Source organism: Myotis yumanensis, unplaced genomic scaffold (genome assembly GCF_028538775.1).
Source record: "Myotis yumanensis isolate MYYU_CA2020_CCGP unplaced genomic scaffold, mMyoYum1.0.hap1 SCAF_12, whole genome shotgun sequence".
Lineage (NCBI taxonomy): Eukaryota > Metazoa > Chordata > Mammalia > Chiroptera > Vespertilionidae > Myotis > Myotis yumanensis.
The window spans coordinates 13,618,655-13,638,084 of NW_027223763.1; the positions used below are offsets into that span (position 1 = coordinate 13,618,655).

The 19,430-nt window shown below is 47.8% G+C and overlaps 1 protein-coding gene across 2 annotated transcripts in view; it reads right to left on the bottom strand.

Annotated features, from left to right (window-relative positions):
• Window positions 1-254: 254 nt before the first annotated feature.
• Window positions 255-19,430, bottom strand: part of BRINP1 (BMP/retinoic acid inducible neural specific 1) — a 161,663-nt gene continuing 142,487 nt past the window's right edge. For both annotated transcript variants that reach the window (XM_070430792.1, XM_070430793.1), the window contains exon 8: window positions 255-1,853. In XM_070430792.1, coding sequence (XP_070286893.1) covers window positions 713-1,853 — 1,141 coding nt within the window. In that variant the 3' untranslated portion in view covers window positions 255-712. The remainder of the gene's footprint in view (window positions 1,854-19,430) is intronic.

Genomic DNA, 19,430 nt, shown 5'->3' on the forward strand with positions numbered 1-19,430 from the left:
CAGGGGCATGCCTTTCTCTCTGAGTCTATTCCCAGAGAAACCGAGGCCCTCGACTGCTGACATCTAAGGTAGTTTTTGTTTCAGCCCTGTGTGATTATGGGAATACCGCTCTCCCCAGTCCCATCTGTTGTCCAGCTTCAGTGTATTCACCATGAAAGACGTGAGGTAGGCAAGATAGCCCTGTTACTGCATCCGCCACCCTGGTGTGAAAATGAGTCAAAAGAACCACAAAGAAATAAGCATAGAGAGGGAAGGAATCATAACCGAAGAAATATCTTCTTTATCTATGTCCATTTCCTCCCACAAGGAAAAATGGCAGTGTCGGTTGTACATTACATATAGCTCGCTTTCTCTTTCGCGTGTCACCTTAGCACCTGCACAGCAGAGACCTTTACAATCCATTGCATAGGCTCTCCCCGCCTCCCCCTCCACCCAGCACCTGAGGCCTAAGAAGCAACTCCAGCTCCCTCCACGCTCCTCCGAGGGCTGAACCCCTTCTTCCTGACAGAGTATAGAAGTAACAAACATGCCCCACGGTTTCAGACAGTCGCTAGAACGTGTTCAGTGTCCAACGAATGAAGATGTTTCCTCTGTCTCTTCGAATAGTAATTACATTTTACAAATTTTTTTTTTTTTATGTACTTCGCTTGGTTTTCGTCCTGTTACTGTTTGTACAACAAAAGGGAACGTCCCGTGGCCCGGGAGTGGCCGGTTAGCAGAGCTTGGCCGTCATCTGGTCGGACTGTTTGAGGATCTCCGTGTTGTAGAGGTCCAAGGCGTGGTTCACCCTGATGATCTCGCTGTTGGTCAGCTTCAGGCGGTGCTTCAGCATACAGGAGAACAAGTCCAGCTGGGGCTTCCCGGGGGCCACCGGCGGGGCCAGGCGGTTGATTCGGTCCCGAATATCCAACAAGAGGAGCATCACGGACGACGAGGAGTAGAACTGGCCGCCCTGCGTGTAGGACTGGTTGACCTGCTGCACGGCGCTGCGGAGGAGGTCGGCGTTGAACCGCAGGCTGTAGCCGAACACCTGCACGTCCGAGATCTTGATGTAGAACTGCCGCTTGTTGGGGTCGGACAGGTCCACGGGGCCCTGGCCGGTCTCGTTCCGCAGGACGGTGGCGAGCCGAGTCCGACTGCGCAGGTAGATGTGGACCGTCTCGAAAAACGTCTTCCACCGATTGCCCAGCAAGAGGGTCCAGTTGTAGCACTGGCTGTTCTGGAGGCGGACCTTCTCCCAGCGCGGGTAGCCGAACTCGCCGAAGGGCATGTTCCAGCCCTCCGAGTGGCTGCCGCTGAAGGGGTTGACATAGACGAAGAACATGGGGTCCAGGCTGCTGTTGCGCATCTGGCAGATGCGCATGGACATGCCGATCACCATGTGGATGAAGTCCATGCGGTTCTTGTTGCTCTTGAGCGTGAGGGACATGCGCTTGCGCCACCGCGGGTCGAAGAAGGTGTCGAGGCGGATCTCGTTGCTGACGAAGGTGGTGTGCACGTAGAGGCGCGAGTCCATCTTCTGCAGCAGGTACTTCAGCTCCAGGTCCTGGAAGTCCAGGTCGGTCTCGAAGCTGATGAACTGCTCGCTGCGCTCCGAGTCCACGTTCTGGGGCTCGCAGCGGCCGCGGTACAGCTTGTAGCCCTTGTTGCAGGAGCCGCAGAGCGAGATGTTGGCCAGGCTGCACATGGCACAGCTGTTGTTGCCGCCGATGATGCAGGGGATGGGGCGCTGGCACAGCGTGGTGCTCCCGTGGCACACGCAGCTCCTCTGGCTCTCCAGGAAGGTTCCCCAAAACCCGTTCTCATTGCAGTAGAGAAGCGACTGCACCCTGGCCAGCCACTGCTGAATCGTCCTGGGGACAGAGGGAGAATGGAGAATGTTAGCCACCACGGGCAGGCGGTGAGTGACGATTGTCCAACTGATAATGTACATGGAGACGCCCTAAGAATGAAAGGGCTGGGGAGAACAGTTAGAATAGGAAGGGCTCTGAATGGAAGTTAGGAGGAGGGCATTGTCAGTCCTTGTAACCCACAGGCCAGCTATAGGATGCTGGGCTTTCCCCTGTATGTTCATTGTCCAATCCATAAGGTGAAAGGGTTGGAGTACACTTCTTTGGGCCCTTTCTAACTCTTTGATTCCATTATACATTTGCCCCACATAAATTTGATTCAGAAAATTAAAATGTATAAATTCAAACACCCCTGCTGGATGACAACAGATTGAAAAAAGGGAAAAATCAGCAATAGAAAGTAGCTTTAACCTGCATCAGATGTTTCAACCCTCCCAGATTCTCCCAGGCGGTTATATACCATTCAGCCTCAACAAAAACAAGTTATATTTTATATCACTCTACAGATGTCGAAGTGCTACCATACTGATGACCTGATATGATCCTGACAGTGGCTTCTCCAACAGGTAAGAAAGATGCCGTTACTCCCATTTTCCCAGAACTCTTCTCAACTCAGTGGAATTTCCATCACAGCCTGTATGTCTAGGTCTCCCTCCCCACTGCCCCTCAATGCTGTGTAAACGATAGCCAACCTGTCGCCAAATTCCAGCCACGGAAACGTTCCAGGAAAGAGATACTCCACCAGACAGAAAGCAAGAGAATAGGTAAAAATACACAAGGCAGTCAGCTTAGCACCTCACTTCTTTCCTCATTCCTGTGCAAGTCACCTCCTGGCTGTCTTTCAAGCTACGAATGATTCCTTACACACGCCTTGTGCTTCTTACCCTGCACGGGGCACATTCACTCCCATTTTCTCACTTGAGGCTCACAACACCCTGGAACTAGCTGGAGTGGTGCTGGGCATCTCCCTCTCCTTCCTAATCATGCCACCCACACTGGGCTGCAGAGAGGATTACATGAATTTTTATGTGAAAGCTTTGCCCCAAACCTGATAGGTATTGACGGCTCGATAAAAGTTAGCTCTTATGATTCCTGCAAAGGGACTGCCCTGCTCCATTTTATACGCATGGCAATAGAAGCTCAGAGATGAAAGGACGGACTAAGTGAGTGAATAGAGAAGTCTCTTGGCTCAGAGCTTTGGCTTTTTCTTTTTCCATTAAGTGTCAAGCAAGAGTGAAGAAAGCCCTTCTTAAGGCTGCAATGGGCTGTGGTGATGGTGATGACGACAAAGGTGGTGCATGATCCCCACTTTAGGAAGCTGGAAACAGAAGCCCTTTTGCATTGTACTGCCTGTGGGAGGAAGGGTCAACCGTCATCTACTCCAGTGGTTCTCAACCTTCCTAATGCCGCGACCCTTTAATACAGTTCCTCATGTTGTGGTGACCCCCAATTTCATTGTTACAAATTGAACATAATTAAAGCATAGTGATTAATCACAAAAACAATATGTAATTATACATGTGTTTTCCAATGGTCTTAGGAGACCCCTGTGAAAGGGTCGTTCGACCCCTAAAGGGGTCGCGACCCACAGGTTGAGAACCGCCGATCTACCCAATCATTCCTATGGTTAAGCCACCATGGCCACGCTCAGGAACCGCTGGTTTGGCATTACAGCCTAAGGTTAAAAAGTGTGTGTGTTGGCCCAAGTAGAAGCGAGTTCCAAGCTCAGTTCTGTAACCAGGAACCAGTCACTTAAAGCCCATCTTCTGTGGTGGGTGAGAGGACTGAGTGAGATAATATATTTAAAGGCAGGAGCCCGGCAAAGAACAATTATTGAAGAGGTAATAATAATAATACTCTTATCCCAGGGAATAAGCTGTTCCTTTGAAGGTATTGAGGCACTCAGGGATTTCACTATCTCTCTGGAGTTTGAGGAAAACCAGTTTTTCATATGGGACATTTGAAAATCGATACTGTTGAACCAGCTTCCCAGGATGCTGTGCTTTGAAATGAGTTGCTTATCAGCTGAGAGGAATGGAGGCATAATTAGCGAGCTCCTTGAAACTGCTCTGCCTTTTAAATCCATAGAACCACCCAGCCCCTGGCAATAAAACCCCCATCACATTCAGAACATAGGTTTTCTTGTCAGTTTCCCCTCCAGGCTCTAAGGCTTATGGGGGGGGGGGGGGGGGGCTCCTTCCCTGAACATCTAGCCCAGAGACTGGCTCCGTATTAGTGTTTGCTGAGTGAATGAACAGAATTAATATTTTTGTTGTTTTTCATTAAGAAAACCTACCTTCCCTTCTCCCCTCCGGACTGCAGTATTAGTTTTCGATACCATCCACCCACACAGCTCAGCCCCAGTCTCCGCTGCGTGAGACCAAGCCCATCCCAGCCTGGAGAACAGCAGAAGGCCCGGCCTGCCTTCAGGCCACGCAGCTGGAATGCTAATGAGCTCTGTGGCTCCCACCTCCCAGACCAGAACATTGACTGAATATTGGCTATGAGTCATCCCATAGTTTTGTGAGCTGCGGGGACCCGCCACACGTCTCCGATTGCACGGTTCCATCTGAGGAGAGCCTAATTTCAAAATGCCTCTTTCACATGGCCCACACTTGCCCCTGTCACTCCCTCTCCAAGTGACAGGACAGTACCCCATTTAGAGCTCCTCTGTTCCCATCTGCAAGGCACTCTATAACCCCGCAGAGCGCCCCCTTTCTCGTGTCTCATCATTGGGGTCCTTTGTCAGGGCCGCAGCCCCCACTCCTTGAATCAATGCTTGATTGTGGCTGAACTCTCGGAATCCTCAGGGGGGGGACTAGAAAGATGAAAGTTCCTGGTCATGCTGCAACAGGCAAAGGGGCTAGTGGCGCATTAGGATTCCAGCCCAGTCTGGCGGGAGGGACTGCGGACAGAGGCCCTCTGAGGCGCGTGAGCGAGCGGCCTGGCACCTGCATCTCCTGACCTCAGAATAATCAGGAGGTTGTGGGCTGCATCAATGAAGGCATTAATGATACAGCGAGAGGACTTAGAGGCAGCGTGCAGGGAGGGGAAGAGTAGGGAGAGAGGTGGAGCGCGGGGAAGGGTGATCAGGGAGGAGAAAAGGATGCGGTGTTGGAGCTGATGGGGGAAATGAAGGAGCTGGATGTGCAGACAGGGCAATGCAGGAGGCACCTGGAGAGGGGAAAGGTGATGGGAGGAAATTAGAGTGGGGAGGACAGAAAGAAATGCAGCCACTGTTATAACTCACGGAATATGGTCACTCAATGGGCTATGTGAGGGCGAGTGGTCCTTGAGGGAGGGGGCCAGATGGGAGGCAGTGTTATTATTGAGTTCTGATTCCCAAGGTCAGTGACCTTTCCTTTGCTTTTCAATAACCTTGAGAAGAACAAAACCAGAGATACAGACTCATTCCAGTTTGTGTGTTTGTTTTTAACAAGCAACTTCCAACCATGAGGACGCCACCTGAATCAGATCACCCTCCTATCCCTTCTCCATCTGCAGCCAGGGCTCTCGGTAGTCATTACTGATGGGCAGAAACCCTGCCATGCTCAACAGAAGGCAGCACCCTAAGTGGGCCAAGGCAATCAGTGGCTGACAACTACAGAGCACTCACTGTGTACCAGGCATTGTGCTGGAGCAGCACAGCCAACCAGCTGCATGAAGACAACGAGGCCTGGAGAAGTGAGATAACTTGTCTCAAGTCAGGAAGTGACTCCGGGGTCCCTAACTCCAGCACGGGCGCACTTTCTACCACGTACCACAGTGTAAAATTATGACAAGAGGCAAGCGAAAAGTGAGCAGGCCACAGAGAGAGAGATACATGGAACTAATGGAAAGTTTGAGCACGGGAAGGGCCTATTATCACATGCCTGGCTTCCTCTGGACCTGCCAGGATCCTTCTCCACCATTCACAGATAATTGGAGCTCAGGACTAGTGCACAGGGAGAGGCTGGGGACCAGGGGTAGGAGGGACTACGATCTATAAATACCACTTCCCCGGCTAGTTGGTGACAGCCTGCCTCAACCCTGGCAACAGAGGATGGCTTAATAGGCCGGCTGGAGGGAGGGGCTCACCGGGGCCTGACACAGCCCCACTGCAAGGCAGTCAGTTGGAGGTAGCGAGGACCAAGTTTTAAAATGCTTTTCTCTGTCCCTGGGGATCCAAGGCATTTTCCATTCGCAGCCAAAGCTGAACTCCAATACATCTACATCAGCATCTTTCTGTTGGATGGGGTTTCAATTCATTCTGATGGGGCCTGAGGGGAGGGAGGAAGGAGGGCAGGAAAAGGTGCTTTTATTTCTAAAGCCCACTGGCGTGTACCCTCTGAGGCTCACAGGAAGCGGCCTGGACCACAGAAGCGGAAGACCGAGACGCTGCCCTGGAACTGTCCTGCCATCTCCCTCCTGCTCAGACTGAGCACTGAGACCTGGGCGGACCCACGTTTCTTGAGTGCTTTCCACATCACGGCAGCTGCCCCTCTCTCCTCCCATCAGGCCCATGAGATAGGACTCCCCGGTGATTTCCACTTTACTCATGTGGCTTTGAAGGCCAGAGAGGGGCTGTGACTTGCCACGGTCACACAGCACGGATGTGGCACACCAGAGCTCAGGATTTCTGTATCCAAATGCAGTGCTCCCTCACTTCGCCTGCTGTTCCTTTCCTACCTTCTAAACCCCAGAACGGAGGAGAAGCTAGGCTCCGGGCCATGGAGACACCGCTGCTTGCCTGCAGGCCCCGTCGTTGCCTCAGCCAGGATTTTCTGGCGACATGACAGGTCTCCCAGTGACACAGCGTGGAGTTGCTCGTCATTGGAGGACGGAGGCTGTGCCACCCAGGGCTTCCCATCAGTGCTTTCAAAGGCACACACTTCCCTCTCAGAGCCACCTGGGTGGGAGCCTCGGCTGGGACTCCTAATTCAAGCAAACTCCCTGCTGATTTTAATTGGAGGTTTTGCCTAAGACAGGAATGCAGCCTGGGCCAGTGGCATTTTAGGGAAGATCATACAAATCGGGTGCCAAGGATGGGGGGTGGGGGTTGGGGAGGGACGAGACAGACCTAGGCTAAAATAGAAACCTATAGTCCATAATTCCCATTGGCCTACCAGAAGTGTTTATTTAAAAGTGGAGAGGAAATGAAAAAAAAAAAGTGGAGTTCTGATTTACTGTGTTATTTATGCCCTGTGCTTCATCCTTGGTGTGTCTCTGACATCGTAATGGGTGTCTGAGTGATTCCGTGAGACTCACAAAATGTATATATACTCTGTAGACCTTCGGCTACACTGGGAAGACAAACAGTTGTTTTTAGGTTTCTGGTGATGTACTGTTTTTTGGTTGTGCGAGTGTGTGTGTATGTGCATGCGTGTACATGCACAAGCACGTGTGTGTTGAACAAATGGTACTAATAAGAGATGCGTACATCAATGGTGCCAGAATGCTTGGGGCTCAACCGAAAGCAGCCCGGGTTTATGGATGTGCTGTATGCATTATAACTGGCCGTCGGACCCACTCTGTGTTCATTTTTCCCAGATAAATATGTAGCCTTTTAATCATTCCCCTCTTGAGTTTCTATCATTGCCTTAATAACCTGCTTTCCCTCCTTCTTCTCAGTTCTTCACAGGATGTCAGAGCCTCTGTGAACGGCTCAAGCAATAAGAAGGAGAGGCCAAAAGAAGACTTCTGTGGTCCCCTGCCCGGACAAAGATACTCTCTAGTTTGGTGTCTGCAGGGGACAGAGGCGAAGGGTAGAGGGAGGAATGGGGAGAAGAGCAAGTAAAAATCCAATAGGGGGCTCTTTCCAATTAGGTTGTCAGGAGCTTAATTGGGGAGGATTATGAAACAATTTTTGCAATTATACAGTTCTGTGTCTGCAAGAAGGTGACAGGCAGCATCAGCTACATATTTAAATGCAGCATTTCGCTGTGGGGCATGGGTGTGCTGGAGAAAGGGAAGGAAGGGCTGGCAGCAAATCTAAAAGTAGCAGGTTGCTCGGGGCGGAGGGGCAAGACTGGCTCCTTCTTCCTGGGCGGTGCTCAGGCAGGAGAACCAGGGACTCAGAACAAAAAGCTAGACAGTGAGAAGGGGCTAACCCCGGACCACAAGAATGTTCTTCAAGGTCAATGATCTGGGCAGGAAGAAGGGTGACCGTAGGTGTGGGAGTCAGTTAAGGACATGCTGGACTCAGCCCGTCCACGATTTGGCCTTGGATAAGTCACTTCACCTCTTTGATCCTCAGTTTTCTCATCTGTCTCGTGGGGAAGGCAATGCCTACCTTACACTTTCGTCTTTAGAACTGAATGGGCAGAGCTGCTGGGAGGTTGGCGGTGAAAGGAGGTTCTGACTGGCCATTAACCATTATTGTTACTGCGGGTAAAGAATGCTTTGTTTTATCAGTGTTCCAGGTAAAAATATTCCTCTCCCTGACTAGAAAGGCCAGCTGATTACAGATTAATATCCTAGTCTCACTGGTTCCTCACCCTCCACAGTGTATAATGAATACTGTCTCCTCGATGCTTGAAGAAAGAGCTAGCGACGTGGGCTTTGGAGTCAGAAAAATTGGGTCTTGAATCATAGCTCTGCTCTTCATTACTTAACCTCGAGCTAATTGCCTTTCCTTCCTAAGCTTCAGTTTTCTCAACCACAGAACAGAATAACAATACGGTACTTACAGGGTTGTTTTGAGGCTCCGATAAGATAATGTGTTAAAGCTTCCTACACAGTGTCCCCCATGAAAACAAACTACTGTGTTTCTCTTGAGCTCACATAGAAAACGGTTCCTTTGAAACAGGTAATTGTTGCTTTAAAAATCCAGGGAAATAGTTCAATAAATGTTACTGGGTCAGTTGAATATTGATATTAAAACAGCAACAAGAACAAAACCTCTTCTTGACACCTCATCTCTTATGTACCCCCAAATCATTAGCAGATGGATTACAGATCGAAATGTGAAAAGTAAAGAATAAAAACAGTACCAACATCAACAAGGCAGGGTTTAGAAGAAAACACAGGGGAGCATCATTATGATACTGGAGGTGGCAAAGGTTTCTTAACATGGCACACTATACAGGAAAAAAAATTAATAGGGATAGGGATATATTAAGATTAAAACATATTGATCAAAGATACCATTCAAAGAGTGAAAAGGCAACCCTTAGAGAATGTATTTTCAATACCTCTAGCCAATCAAAGACTATTTGTAATAGGTAACTCCTGCACTGATTGGCCTCTCGGGCTAGTCAAAGGCATTTTATGCTTCCTGGGGTTTGCCACCCCTTTCTGGGTTTCTTTAAACCACAGTAGATGCAAATATCACAATCTATAGTTATCTTGAGAAGGTTCTCACTGAATTATTTAATAAGTGTAATTTGTCCTAGAAAAAAACACATGCCTACAAATCAGTAAGAAAAAGTCAGATAACCAAGAGGGAAAATAGGTGAATGATATGAATAGGCACTTCCTCAATGAGGATATTTGAGAGGCCAATAAGCACACGAAACTCCACTTCCTTAGTCACCAGGACCATGCCAATTAAAACTGCAATGTGACACGATTGCAGCAGGATGGCTAAACCCAAATAAAAATAGAAAAGATGGGAAACACCGAGTCTTTGCAAGGATGCTACCAGCAGGAGGGAAAATTAGTTCAGCAAATTTCGAGGAAAACGAAGTATCTACTAAGGAATCTACAACATTGAACCTACAAATACTCTTCCATCCCAGCAATTCTGCTCCTAGCACGTACCCAACAAAATGCATATAGGGGGTCACCCAAAGACACCTGTAAGACGACAGCACTACTTATCATAACCCCAAACTGGAGGCTGTGAGAGTGACCATCAGCAGTACAACAGACTTCCAAAAAGAAAAAAATATTCTTGAGAATAAATGAGCCCAAACTACACAACACTACATGGAGGGATTTCACAGAAGAATGAAAAGGTGAAAGCAACCAGACACACAAGTCCATTCTGTATAGAAAGAGGCAAAACTGAGCAGGGTTTCTGCAGGGCCACACGTGTGAATTCCTTTTGTGCACATTTATGTTGCTGTACACTTAGGATGTTTTCATGTTCTATCGGTAATACTCCCATAAAACATTTACCCCCAAAATCATCCTTTAAGATAAGTGGAATACTACTAAAATGTGACACCTTACATTTTTCACTGTTAAACTCTATATTTTTATGTCACCTTTAAACTTCCTAAAGCTCTTCGGTGTGGTTCCATAATTTATTTTTTTCCTTTTTGTATTGTCTAAAGTTTTACATATGTCTCCTTTGTCCCCAGTTGACCTCCCCACACCAGTGGTTCCATAATTTTGACCTTCACAACTTTTGTGTGTCATGGGATGAGTGGAGAGGGTAATCTGGATCTCATTTGAACGATATGAAAAACGAGGCTCAGAGAGCAGAGTGACTTACTGAAGGTCACCGGTGGCTTCCTCTGGCATCACTGAGACTGTAACTCACCCGTGTGAGGGTTTGCTGGGGCCCTGCTGAGGTTCGAGGTGGGCGGGCTGGGAGATGGCTCTGGAGGAGGATAGGAAGGAACTATCCACAGAAGCTGTAAGGACCCAGCTCTATTTCTCTCTCTCTTTTTTTTTTGTTCTTTTGTTAATCCTCAACCGAGAATATTTTTTTCACTGATTTTTAGAGAGATAGTGGAAGGGAGGGGGAGACACAGAGAGAAAGACACATCCATTGACTGTACATGCCTGGGCCGGGAATCAAGCCTGCAGCTGAAGTACATGCCCTTGACCAAGAATGGAACCCATGAACTTTCAGTCTGCAGGCCAAAACTCTATCCACTGAGTAACTGACCAGAGCTAGGACCCAGTTCTATTTCTGACTAGGTGCTCTGAGCCTCCAGATTCTATTCTGAACAGGAAGCCACTTCCAGGCTCAAGGGAAGAAAATGCGCGCGCACACACACACACACAACAACAGCAACAACAACCTAAAAACAACAAAAAATCATCTGAAGATGCTGGTTTTCTTGCCCTGTGTCAGCAGATGAGCCAACCGCCCTCCTTGCTACATGTGCAGAATGAGAGACAGGCCTGGTGTTGCATCGCACAAACCCTGCCCTGGTCCGGGTCATACACCCTTGGGTGGCCGCTGGGTTCAGCCTCACTGGCTACCATCTTTTTACCCCAATAAATAGAAAAGCAATGCCAAAGCCATTCTTAGGTAAAAGCGTTGTTGCCCCATGGTTAGGAGGACACTTGAAAGCTCCTATGACTGACAGCTGCCCCCAGCTAGCCTGGGGCTTCTTGTGGGCTTTTACCTCTTCCTCAGTAGGACAATTTAGTACTCACTTAAAATAGGTCTTTGTCACCAAATGGCCACCCTCTCTCCTATCCTCCCCACCTCACCCCACCCCACCCCCCAACAATCAGTACATCAGGGACTATCAAAGTAGCAATTTACTCCTGGGGAAACTGTGGGTTTAGGATGGCAATTTCCAGAACACTGGAGCTAAATGATGCTTAGACAAGCCTGGTCCATGGGGAAAAGCCCAGAGAGGTGCCATGACTTGCTTGTGGTCACACAAGTGGTACCTGGAAGCCCTTGGGGAAGGCCACCCATGTACACTCTTCATTCCCACCAGCCTCTCCGAAAGGGACGGCAGCATTTTACCTGGTGATGGTGCATTGGAGAAAAGGAAATATTCACACTGTCCAAGGACTGCTGGACACGGGCTCTAAACTAATTCCAGGAGACAAACAGTGTCACTGTGGCACCGGTCAGAACAGGTGCTCAGGGAGGCCAGGTGATCAATGAGTGTTAGCGCAAGTCCTCTCCCAGTGGGTCCAGGGGTTATTGCCTGTAGTTAGCTCCCTGCTTCCCGAACGCACACTTGGAATTATTCCTTAATTGGAATCCTTAGGAACTGGCAGAATCGTCTTCCTTCCCACTTCCGGTATCCACACTCTACACGTACCCACCAAATGATAAAATAACACTGTGGAACATTCTCTCCCGTTAACCAGCTCCCAAAAGAATAAAACAACAAAGTGTGCCCTTAGGTTGAGGCATGTGGCAAGGGGCATAAACTTAAGATAAATCCACTAAACCACAATCTTGGTTGACAGGGGTCTACAGGCCAATTTTCTATTACAAAATGCTTCCTCGTAGGTCTCTGAAGAGCGCAGGCCCCTCTGTCCTAAAGTGTATGCTAATGGGAAAATACATGAATGGAAAACCCACTCTGGGTGGCAGGTGGGCGCGGATCCTTCCACATTCCTCCCTCAGGCATAGGTCTATATTCCTGACCCTTGAGTCTGGGCAGATTCTACCACTGCTTAGAACAACACAAGAAGGCAGACACGATTCACACAGTTTATGATGCAGATCTCAAGAGACTAGCAGCTTCCATCCCCCCCTCCCCTCCTGGAAAACTCCCTCTTGGAGTGCTGAGACCACTTATAAGCAATCTGACCACCTTGCTGGAGTGATCACTTGGGAAGACCCTGGAGAGAGGGGTCCGCCCAGCTGAGCCCAGCCTTCTGCCGTCTCTGTGAAGGCAGCAGACAGGTGAGTGCCGCTTTCTCGGAACCTCCAGCCCAGCGCCTCTGCCAGCTGAATACAATGAGCGCCTTCCATCAACTCCATGTGTAGAAGAACTGCCCGGCCAATCCTGGCACAAACTCCTGGCCCATCGATCATGAGCATAATATAATGACCATTGTTTGAAACCTCTAAGTTTGGGTCGATTTGTTATACAGAAATAGATATTCAAACTACTACATACAATGAGCCCCAGAGAAAACTCAGGATCTCTCTTCCCCATTCTGTTCCTACAAGGCTTCTAGTAAGTGACTGTACTAGGCAGAATTCTAACATGGGCCCTCCTTCCCCAAGATTCCAGGCTCTGCTCCTCAGGCTCTGTGACTACAAAATCCCTTCCAGGCCTGTGCCCTCTAATATGGCACAGCTGACCTACATCCTGGGGTGATTAGCTAAGGGGATCTAAAGTCATCAGAGGTGTCCAGTTAAAAACATTTTTTCTCTGGCTGTTGCAGGAGAACTCTGAGAGACCAAGCCTGAGAAAGACCTGCTGCATCTTTGTTCCTTTGAAGATGGAGGGGTACCTACCTGGCCAGGGACCTGAGAATGGCCCCTAGGAGCTAAAGGTGAACCTTCTCCCACAACCAGCAAGGAAAAGGTGACCTCAGTCCTACAACCACAAAGAAGCGACTTCAGACAACATCCTGAATGAGCGTGGAAATGGGTTCTTCCCCGGAACCTCAACGTCTTCGTTCCTGCCTGTGAGACGTAGGCAGAAGGTCCAGCTACACCTGCCCAGACTCCTGACCCGTGGAAACGGTGAGAAAATGAATGGGTGTGTTTCTTTAAGCCTCTAAAGGTCTGGTGGTTTGTTACACAGCAATACAAAACTCATATAGTTACTCTGGCCAAACACTTTCCCACTGTTTCATTTTACTCTTTAATGAAATGACAGAAATAGGTTAGATGATATTTTAGGTTCCCTGACAGCCATGGCATTTCATGATTTTGTAATTTTAGGTTTAACCCTCCTGAGTCTCAGCCTCCTAAGGCAAGGCATGGATGCAGGACCCATTCAGTGCCAATTTTATCTACTAGATTTCAACCTCTCTGCAAACAGAGATACCCTTTGTTTTGTTCACCCCTCTACCCCCACCCCTTGCATAATACCTGGAACTTAGCTAAATATTTGTTGAATGGAACAATGAATGGATGAATGAAGATTCCGTATAAATATGCCCGTGATTATTCTTTGACAAGAACAAAGGGCTGTGCCAATGCAGGATAGCAGCAGTGGGCCGGTCATTAATTTCTGTGGGCCTTAGTCTTCTCACCTGTAAATGGGGAGACTAACCCTTGCTCTAGCTCCCTCACGGGGAATTACAAGGATCAGGTAAGCTCACTGGTATGAGAGCCCTTGGCCAACTTTAAAATAACCTGTGCATGAGGTATTGTCTTAGTAATAGTTTATTTCCCTAAGCCAAATGGTGTAAATCTATTCTCTAATTACAGTGGAAAACGAGGGCTTTCCTGCTGCTCCGTTGGCTGCTGCTGGTTAGCAGTCACACCACCTCTCCGCAGGAGCGGCACCTGCTGGGATACAAAGCCATCAGCATCTATCTGCTTAAGACCAGCTGAGGATGAGCATCTCTAGCGGCAGGAAGGGAAGTCACCACCGGAGGTACCACGCCGGATCATCTGGGTCACTGCCTCTTAATCTGGGCTAAGTCACTCTTTTCCAAGGCTGCGTACTGAGGAGCCCGGTCTTCCCTGCAGGAATGTAGTTCTCTCTTCCTACCTTTGTAAGCTTACAAAATGGAAAGCATAATGGAATCTGGGTTATAGGGACGTTGTAAGGATTAAATGAGTAAATATATGCAAGCACTGAAAACTGTCTGGTACATAATAAAGGGCAATCCATGTTAACTATTACATCTTTTTTTTTCTCACTATATGACCTTGAGCAAGTTGCTCCAGTAATAGTGGCAAATTACTAGGAATAAGAGCTTCTGTCTCAGGACAAACTCATTACTGACCACCATGTAAGTGACCTGCCACACTCCCTTCCATCAGGCACATGTGGTGTGTGACCATCACAGAGCAATCAATACTCATGGCTGGATGGTTGCGGTCCTACAACCCGAGAGTCAGTTTTGAGTGTTCCCAAACCTGTTTATGCCAGTTCTACTTACTATCATTTTATCATGGAATTAAAAGCAAATAAATTGACGAAATATGAGCTTTTTCTGTGGAATTTGAATTCTATGAAAATATTCTACAAAGTCCAGTTGCTGAGAAAAACTCCCATCCATTTAAATAAAGGGGGAGGATCCAAGAAAGACTGGAAGGATTTATAAAATTCTACAAACATGTAGATCATTTCTTAAGAGTCTTTAAACTACTGACCCACTTTGAATAAACCAAAGTTGGAAATATTCTACAGTTATTGGTCAGATGTATGCAAAGATACATACATGCATAATGTAAAATAAAATATATGCACACCCTCCAAAAATATTTTAACCCTATTTGAAAAGACTGACTGCGGAATATGCATTTATGTGTTAAGTTAAAGTAAAATGTATTCATGTATGTGCAGCATGTATACATTTTAGGATCCCCCACTTTGCCGTACTTTTTTTCAATTAACCAACAAATTATTGGTCTCCCATTTGTCTGATAAGGAGCCGTGCGCTTTGAATTCTTACTATACGCTACAAGTGGCCTATATGTTTTTTATTGATTTTCAAAAGCTAAGTATTCTTTTTATCTGCACCATTCCCGTTAGGAAACTGAAGCCCAGACACCTTAATACAGTGCCAAGGTTGCCATACCATTGACGGCAGTCACACACCTTGGCCTGTCAGACTTCAGCATCTGAACTCTAAGTACCTGAAGTTCCACAGCCTCTCTGCTGTTTTACTACATTTTGTGGGGCTCCTGCTTGATCTTCTCTAATGGAAACATCCATTTCCTGGATGAAAGCGTCTTCACCAAACACCTAGGGTCTACTACTGCTGTGTTCTTGATTATGTTAGCATTGTATCTATTCATTTCTTTACAGGTTATGAAGAGTCTTCGCATACATCATACAATTGACTGGGGCATGAAACTCCACGGGGCAGCTACTCTTATTATCCCGATCATACAGATGAGGAAACAGAAGGCTCCGATAGGTTGAGAGACTTCGGGAGGTCATGCATCTAATAAGTGGTATAGCTTTGTCAGTCTAATAAACCAAACCTGACTTTAGTTCAATAAAATATAAGAAGTCACCTCTGTCTGGTCCCCTGAGTGTGTCTATGGAGATAAAATCCCAAGGCAAGTAAGTATAGGGTTCAGAGAGAAGAATCAAAATCAGCATGGATATTGAGGGTCATCGTAATAGAGATAATGACTATCTTGGTAGGCAGAAACTTGCCACAGACACCAATTAAACACTGTATGGAACAGGAAACGTGTTAGAAGCTGACATGGGTTCAGAAGCTATGGCCCCAGGATTGGAGATGACGAGGATGCCTCCAAGAGGTTTTCATCTCAACAATGCATAATTACATTGTGGCTGGTGAGGGCCTGGACTGCGGGGTCAAGGCCATGTGAATATGGGAAGTAAAAATAAACCAAAGACCGAGGGTCATTGGAAAATGCCAATAATGATTCCGCCTGCCCTCACGTTGAGGTCCCATGCATCTGCTTTGCCTCCACAAAAACCAGGTGAGGGATGGAGGGAGGAAACATCAAATCACTCTCTCACATCAAGCACCTACTTGGTGCTAGGACTCTTTCTTCATTCATTGATTTTAATAGACTCTGGGACGTATCTATTTTTGCCCTCTTCCCCCCCCCCCCCCCCCCCCCAGGAAGGTATATTTCCCAAAGTAACAGAGTTAGCAAGAATTACTTTCAGGATTTGTATCCAGGTCAACAAGACCATCTCCTCTTACAGTATCCATTCTACCCTGCTGTCTGGACCATCACAGACCTTTAGTCATGGTCAATTCACAAATCCCCCAAGTGACTCTGAGCTAGTCCCTTAATGCCCATTAGCCTTAGTTTCTTCCTTTGTGAATGAGGAAGATGAGAGAAACATAGTATACAGGTGGAAAATCTATAGATTCTTTACATGGCAATGGGACATGATTTTAAAAGATTATGTCAACATGTCTTTGGGACCCCATTCCAAGCAGAAAATGAATGATGTGTCCATCCATCAAACAAAGATTTTGAACAGCTCCTGCAAGCCAATGAAGGTGCTAGGAGTGATGGTGGTGTTCGGTGGAGAACATGGGTACAGGTACACGCCCAGAGCAGATGGTCTCACAGGAGGCACAGGCATTATTAAGTAGATAGAAAAGGAATGGTAAACTGAAATGTGGCTTCACTTGGGAAGTCAGAGTGCTAGGAAAGCATACCACACCGGTCCCAACACAGCCTTTCAGTACAAGGATCACAGCCTTATGCACTGAGATCTGAAGGACACATGGAAGCTACTGCAGGAAGGAACCCGGAAGGCTGGTTCCAGGTGGAGGGAACAGCCTGTGTGGAGCCTGGGGAAGGGGAGGGAGATGTGAACACCTGGGGAACTGAAAGGAGATACACTGGTGATACATTACAAATCCATGCACTTGAAACTTATTCCATCTTATTAACCACTGTCACCCCAATACATTTAATTTTTAAAAAACAGAAAGATTAGTGGGGTTGCAGCTGAGATAGCCAATAAAAGGCTATCTCATTAAAACAGGAGTAAGAGGTAGGCAGGGCCAGGTCCCGGCAGCCCTGTAGATCATCTTCAGTTTTTGCTCTTTCTCCTAAGAGCGGTGATCAGTCACCCAAAGGTTTTAAGCAGGTGGCGAGATAGACTTTGATTCTTAAATCATAATTCTGACTGCCTCCTGGAACATAGATTGGAAAGTGATTAGATCTGGAGACTTAGTTAAAAGGCCATTGTGTTTTTGGAGGAAGAAAGATCTTAGTTTGAACTCTCCGCTTCTCATTAAAATGGACTAATTAGCATCATCTGAGAGCGATACTGCTCACAGATCCAATTACTGACCTTGTACCAATATTTTGGAGTTGAGCTGTTGCTCTCTCATTCTCTGTGACATTTCTCCTGGAGCTGGGAAGGACCTCGGAGAAAATGAGCCCAGTTGTTTCCAAATTGTTGTAGAGAAAATGATAAAGTGTCACCTTAATTTCCCAAATGAGTTTTAATTCACAAATCCATAAAGAAAATGGATGAAAGGTGGCACTAGAGGTGAGGGGCCATTGTTCCCTACTCAAGCTGCACCCCGCCCCTGCAGGGCACAGGGCGCGGCTATTGCGGCCAGGGTTCCCGGAGCACCTGCCCCAGGCCCCCGAGGATTGAGTCCGGCCCATGCAGGGCAGAGCCGGGACCTGAACTCAGACCCCTGGTTCACACCAGTGTCCTCTCCAGCATGCCCTGAGCCTAGAGACTGAGGTTTGGAGGACAAAGGCCCTGTTGCTAGTGTCTGTAAATGCCTCTTGGCAGGACTGGGAGACCAGGTGGTCAGTAGATATTTAAGGAATGCACAGAAGTCAGCTAATTCAGCATCACCCATGCTGACTGGGGCTTTTTTCTTCTCTCCCTAACTTCCTTCTCTCTCTCTCTCTCTCTCTCTCTCTCTCTCTCCTCTCTCTCTCTCTCTCTTCTCCCTCCCTCCTTCCTTCTTTGCAATGAGAGGTAATTTCCACCATAAGACAGTGCTTATTCTGGGCAGGTCACCCATCACCTGGATCATCTTGCCTCCGACGGTAGAACAGCACAGAAGTGACAGGAAAGGAAGCTGCCTCTTACTTGCTGTGCAGCTTTCATGAAGTCACTGAACATCTCTGTTCCTTGACTTCCCATTCATAAGATGAGGTGTGTGAGAGCTACCTGATTAATGAGGTGAAAGCACACAGAGCAGCGCCTGGCCCATGGTCAATGCTGTAGAAGTGTCTGCTATTCAATGTTGCCTTGGACCTAGAGTCAGCCTCAGTCTCTTCTGATGAATTTGGTTTCCAGTTCACCCCACTTGCATAGCCCCTCTTCCCAGAGCACTCGGAGTTTACAAAGTACTTACTTCCCAGCACACCATCCCAGGTGAGACAGACACAGACCCTCCAAGGCAGCAGAGAACAATTATTATGTGCATTTTACAGATGAGAAAACCAAGGTTCAGGAAGTCTCAGTGTCAGTAAGTCAAAGTCTACTTCCCCATCTTTCCCACATTTTAACTGTACAATGTAAGTATCTCCTGGTAGCAAACCATCCTCAGAAACCTCCCTTGTCGGTCCTTGCCTCCCCTTGACCTGTCCAACCATGGTGCCACGGTCTGACACTAGGGCCAGCTCTTGCAAAGGCTAAATCTTTCACGGTGCCCCTAGGGTCCCCCCAAAATCCTTGTGCATCATGGGCACCCAATAAACATTTGGTTGGGTGTTGGACACCCCATTGGCAGGTCTGGTCTAGAGCCTTGCTGCCCACATCCCAATAAGCACTGAGCCCTGGGATAGATGAGTCTGACTTATCTTAGTGCTTGCAGAGCTCAACACAGAGTAAACTCCCAGGAGATGCTTGCTGCGTTGACCTGCACTGACCCCGGCCTCTTCTCTCTAACTACGGGGCATGTGCCTGATGTGTCTGCCTGGACTTCAGAACGGGTTCAGGCCTTAGCAATGGAATCTCAGCACACCACATGGGAGACTATAAAACTCTAATCCTGCTCTCCCTCCCATGACCTTGATGAACTAATCCTGCCTTTGGCATCAACATACACTCAAACCAGGGAACCCAACCAAGCACAGCTGCCTCTCTCTGCTTGCTGCTGCACACAGAGTAAAGCCTGCACAGGGCTCTGGTCTACCACGCCCACCAATGGAGTTGGCGAGACAATTCCAATCCTGCCATTCCCCTGCCCTGTGACTGTGGACACGTTAATTCCATCTCCGACTCATCGGTTCCCTCATCTATGAAACAAATCCAATAGCATCAACTTCACCAAGATAGTGTGAGGACTGGATGAAAAACTGTGCCATCATCATCGACACTCAGAATTAATGTGCATGAA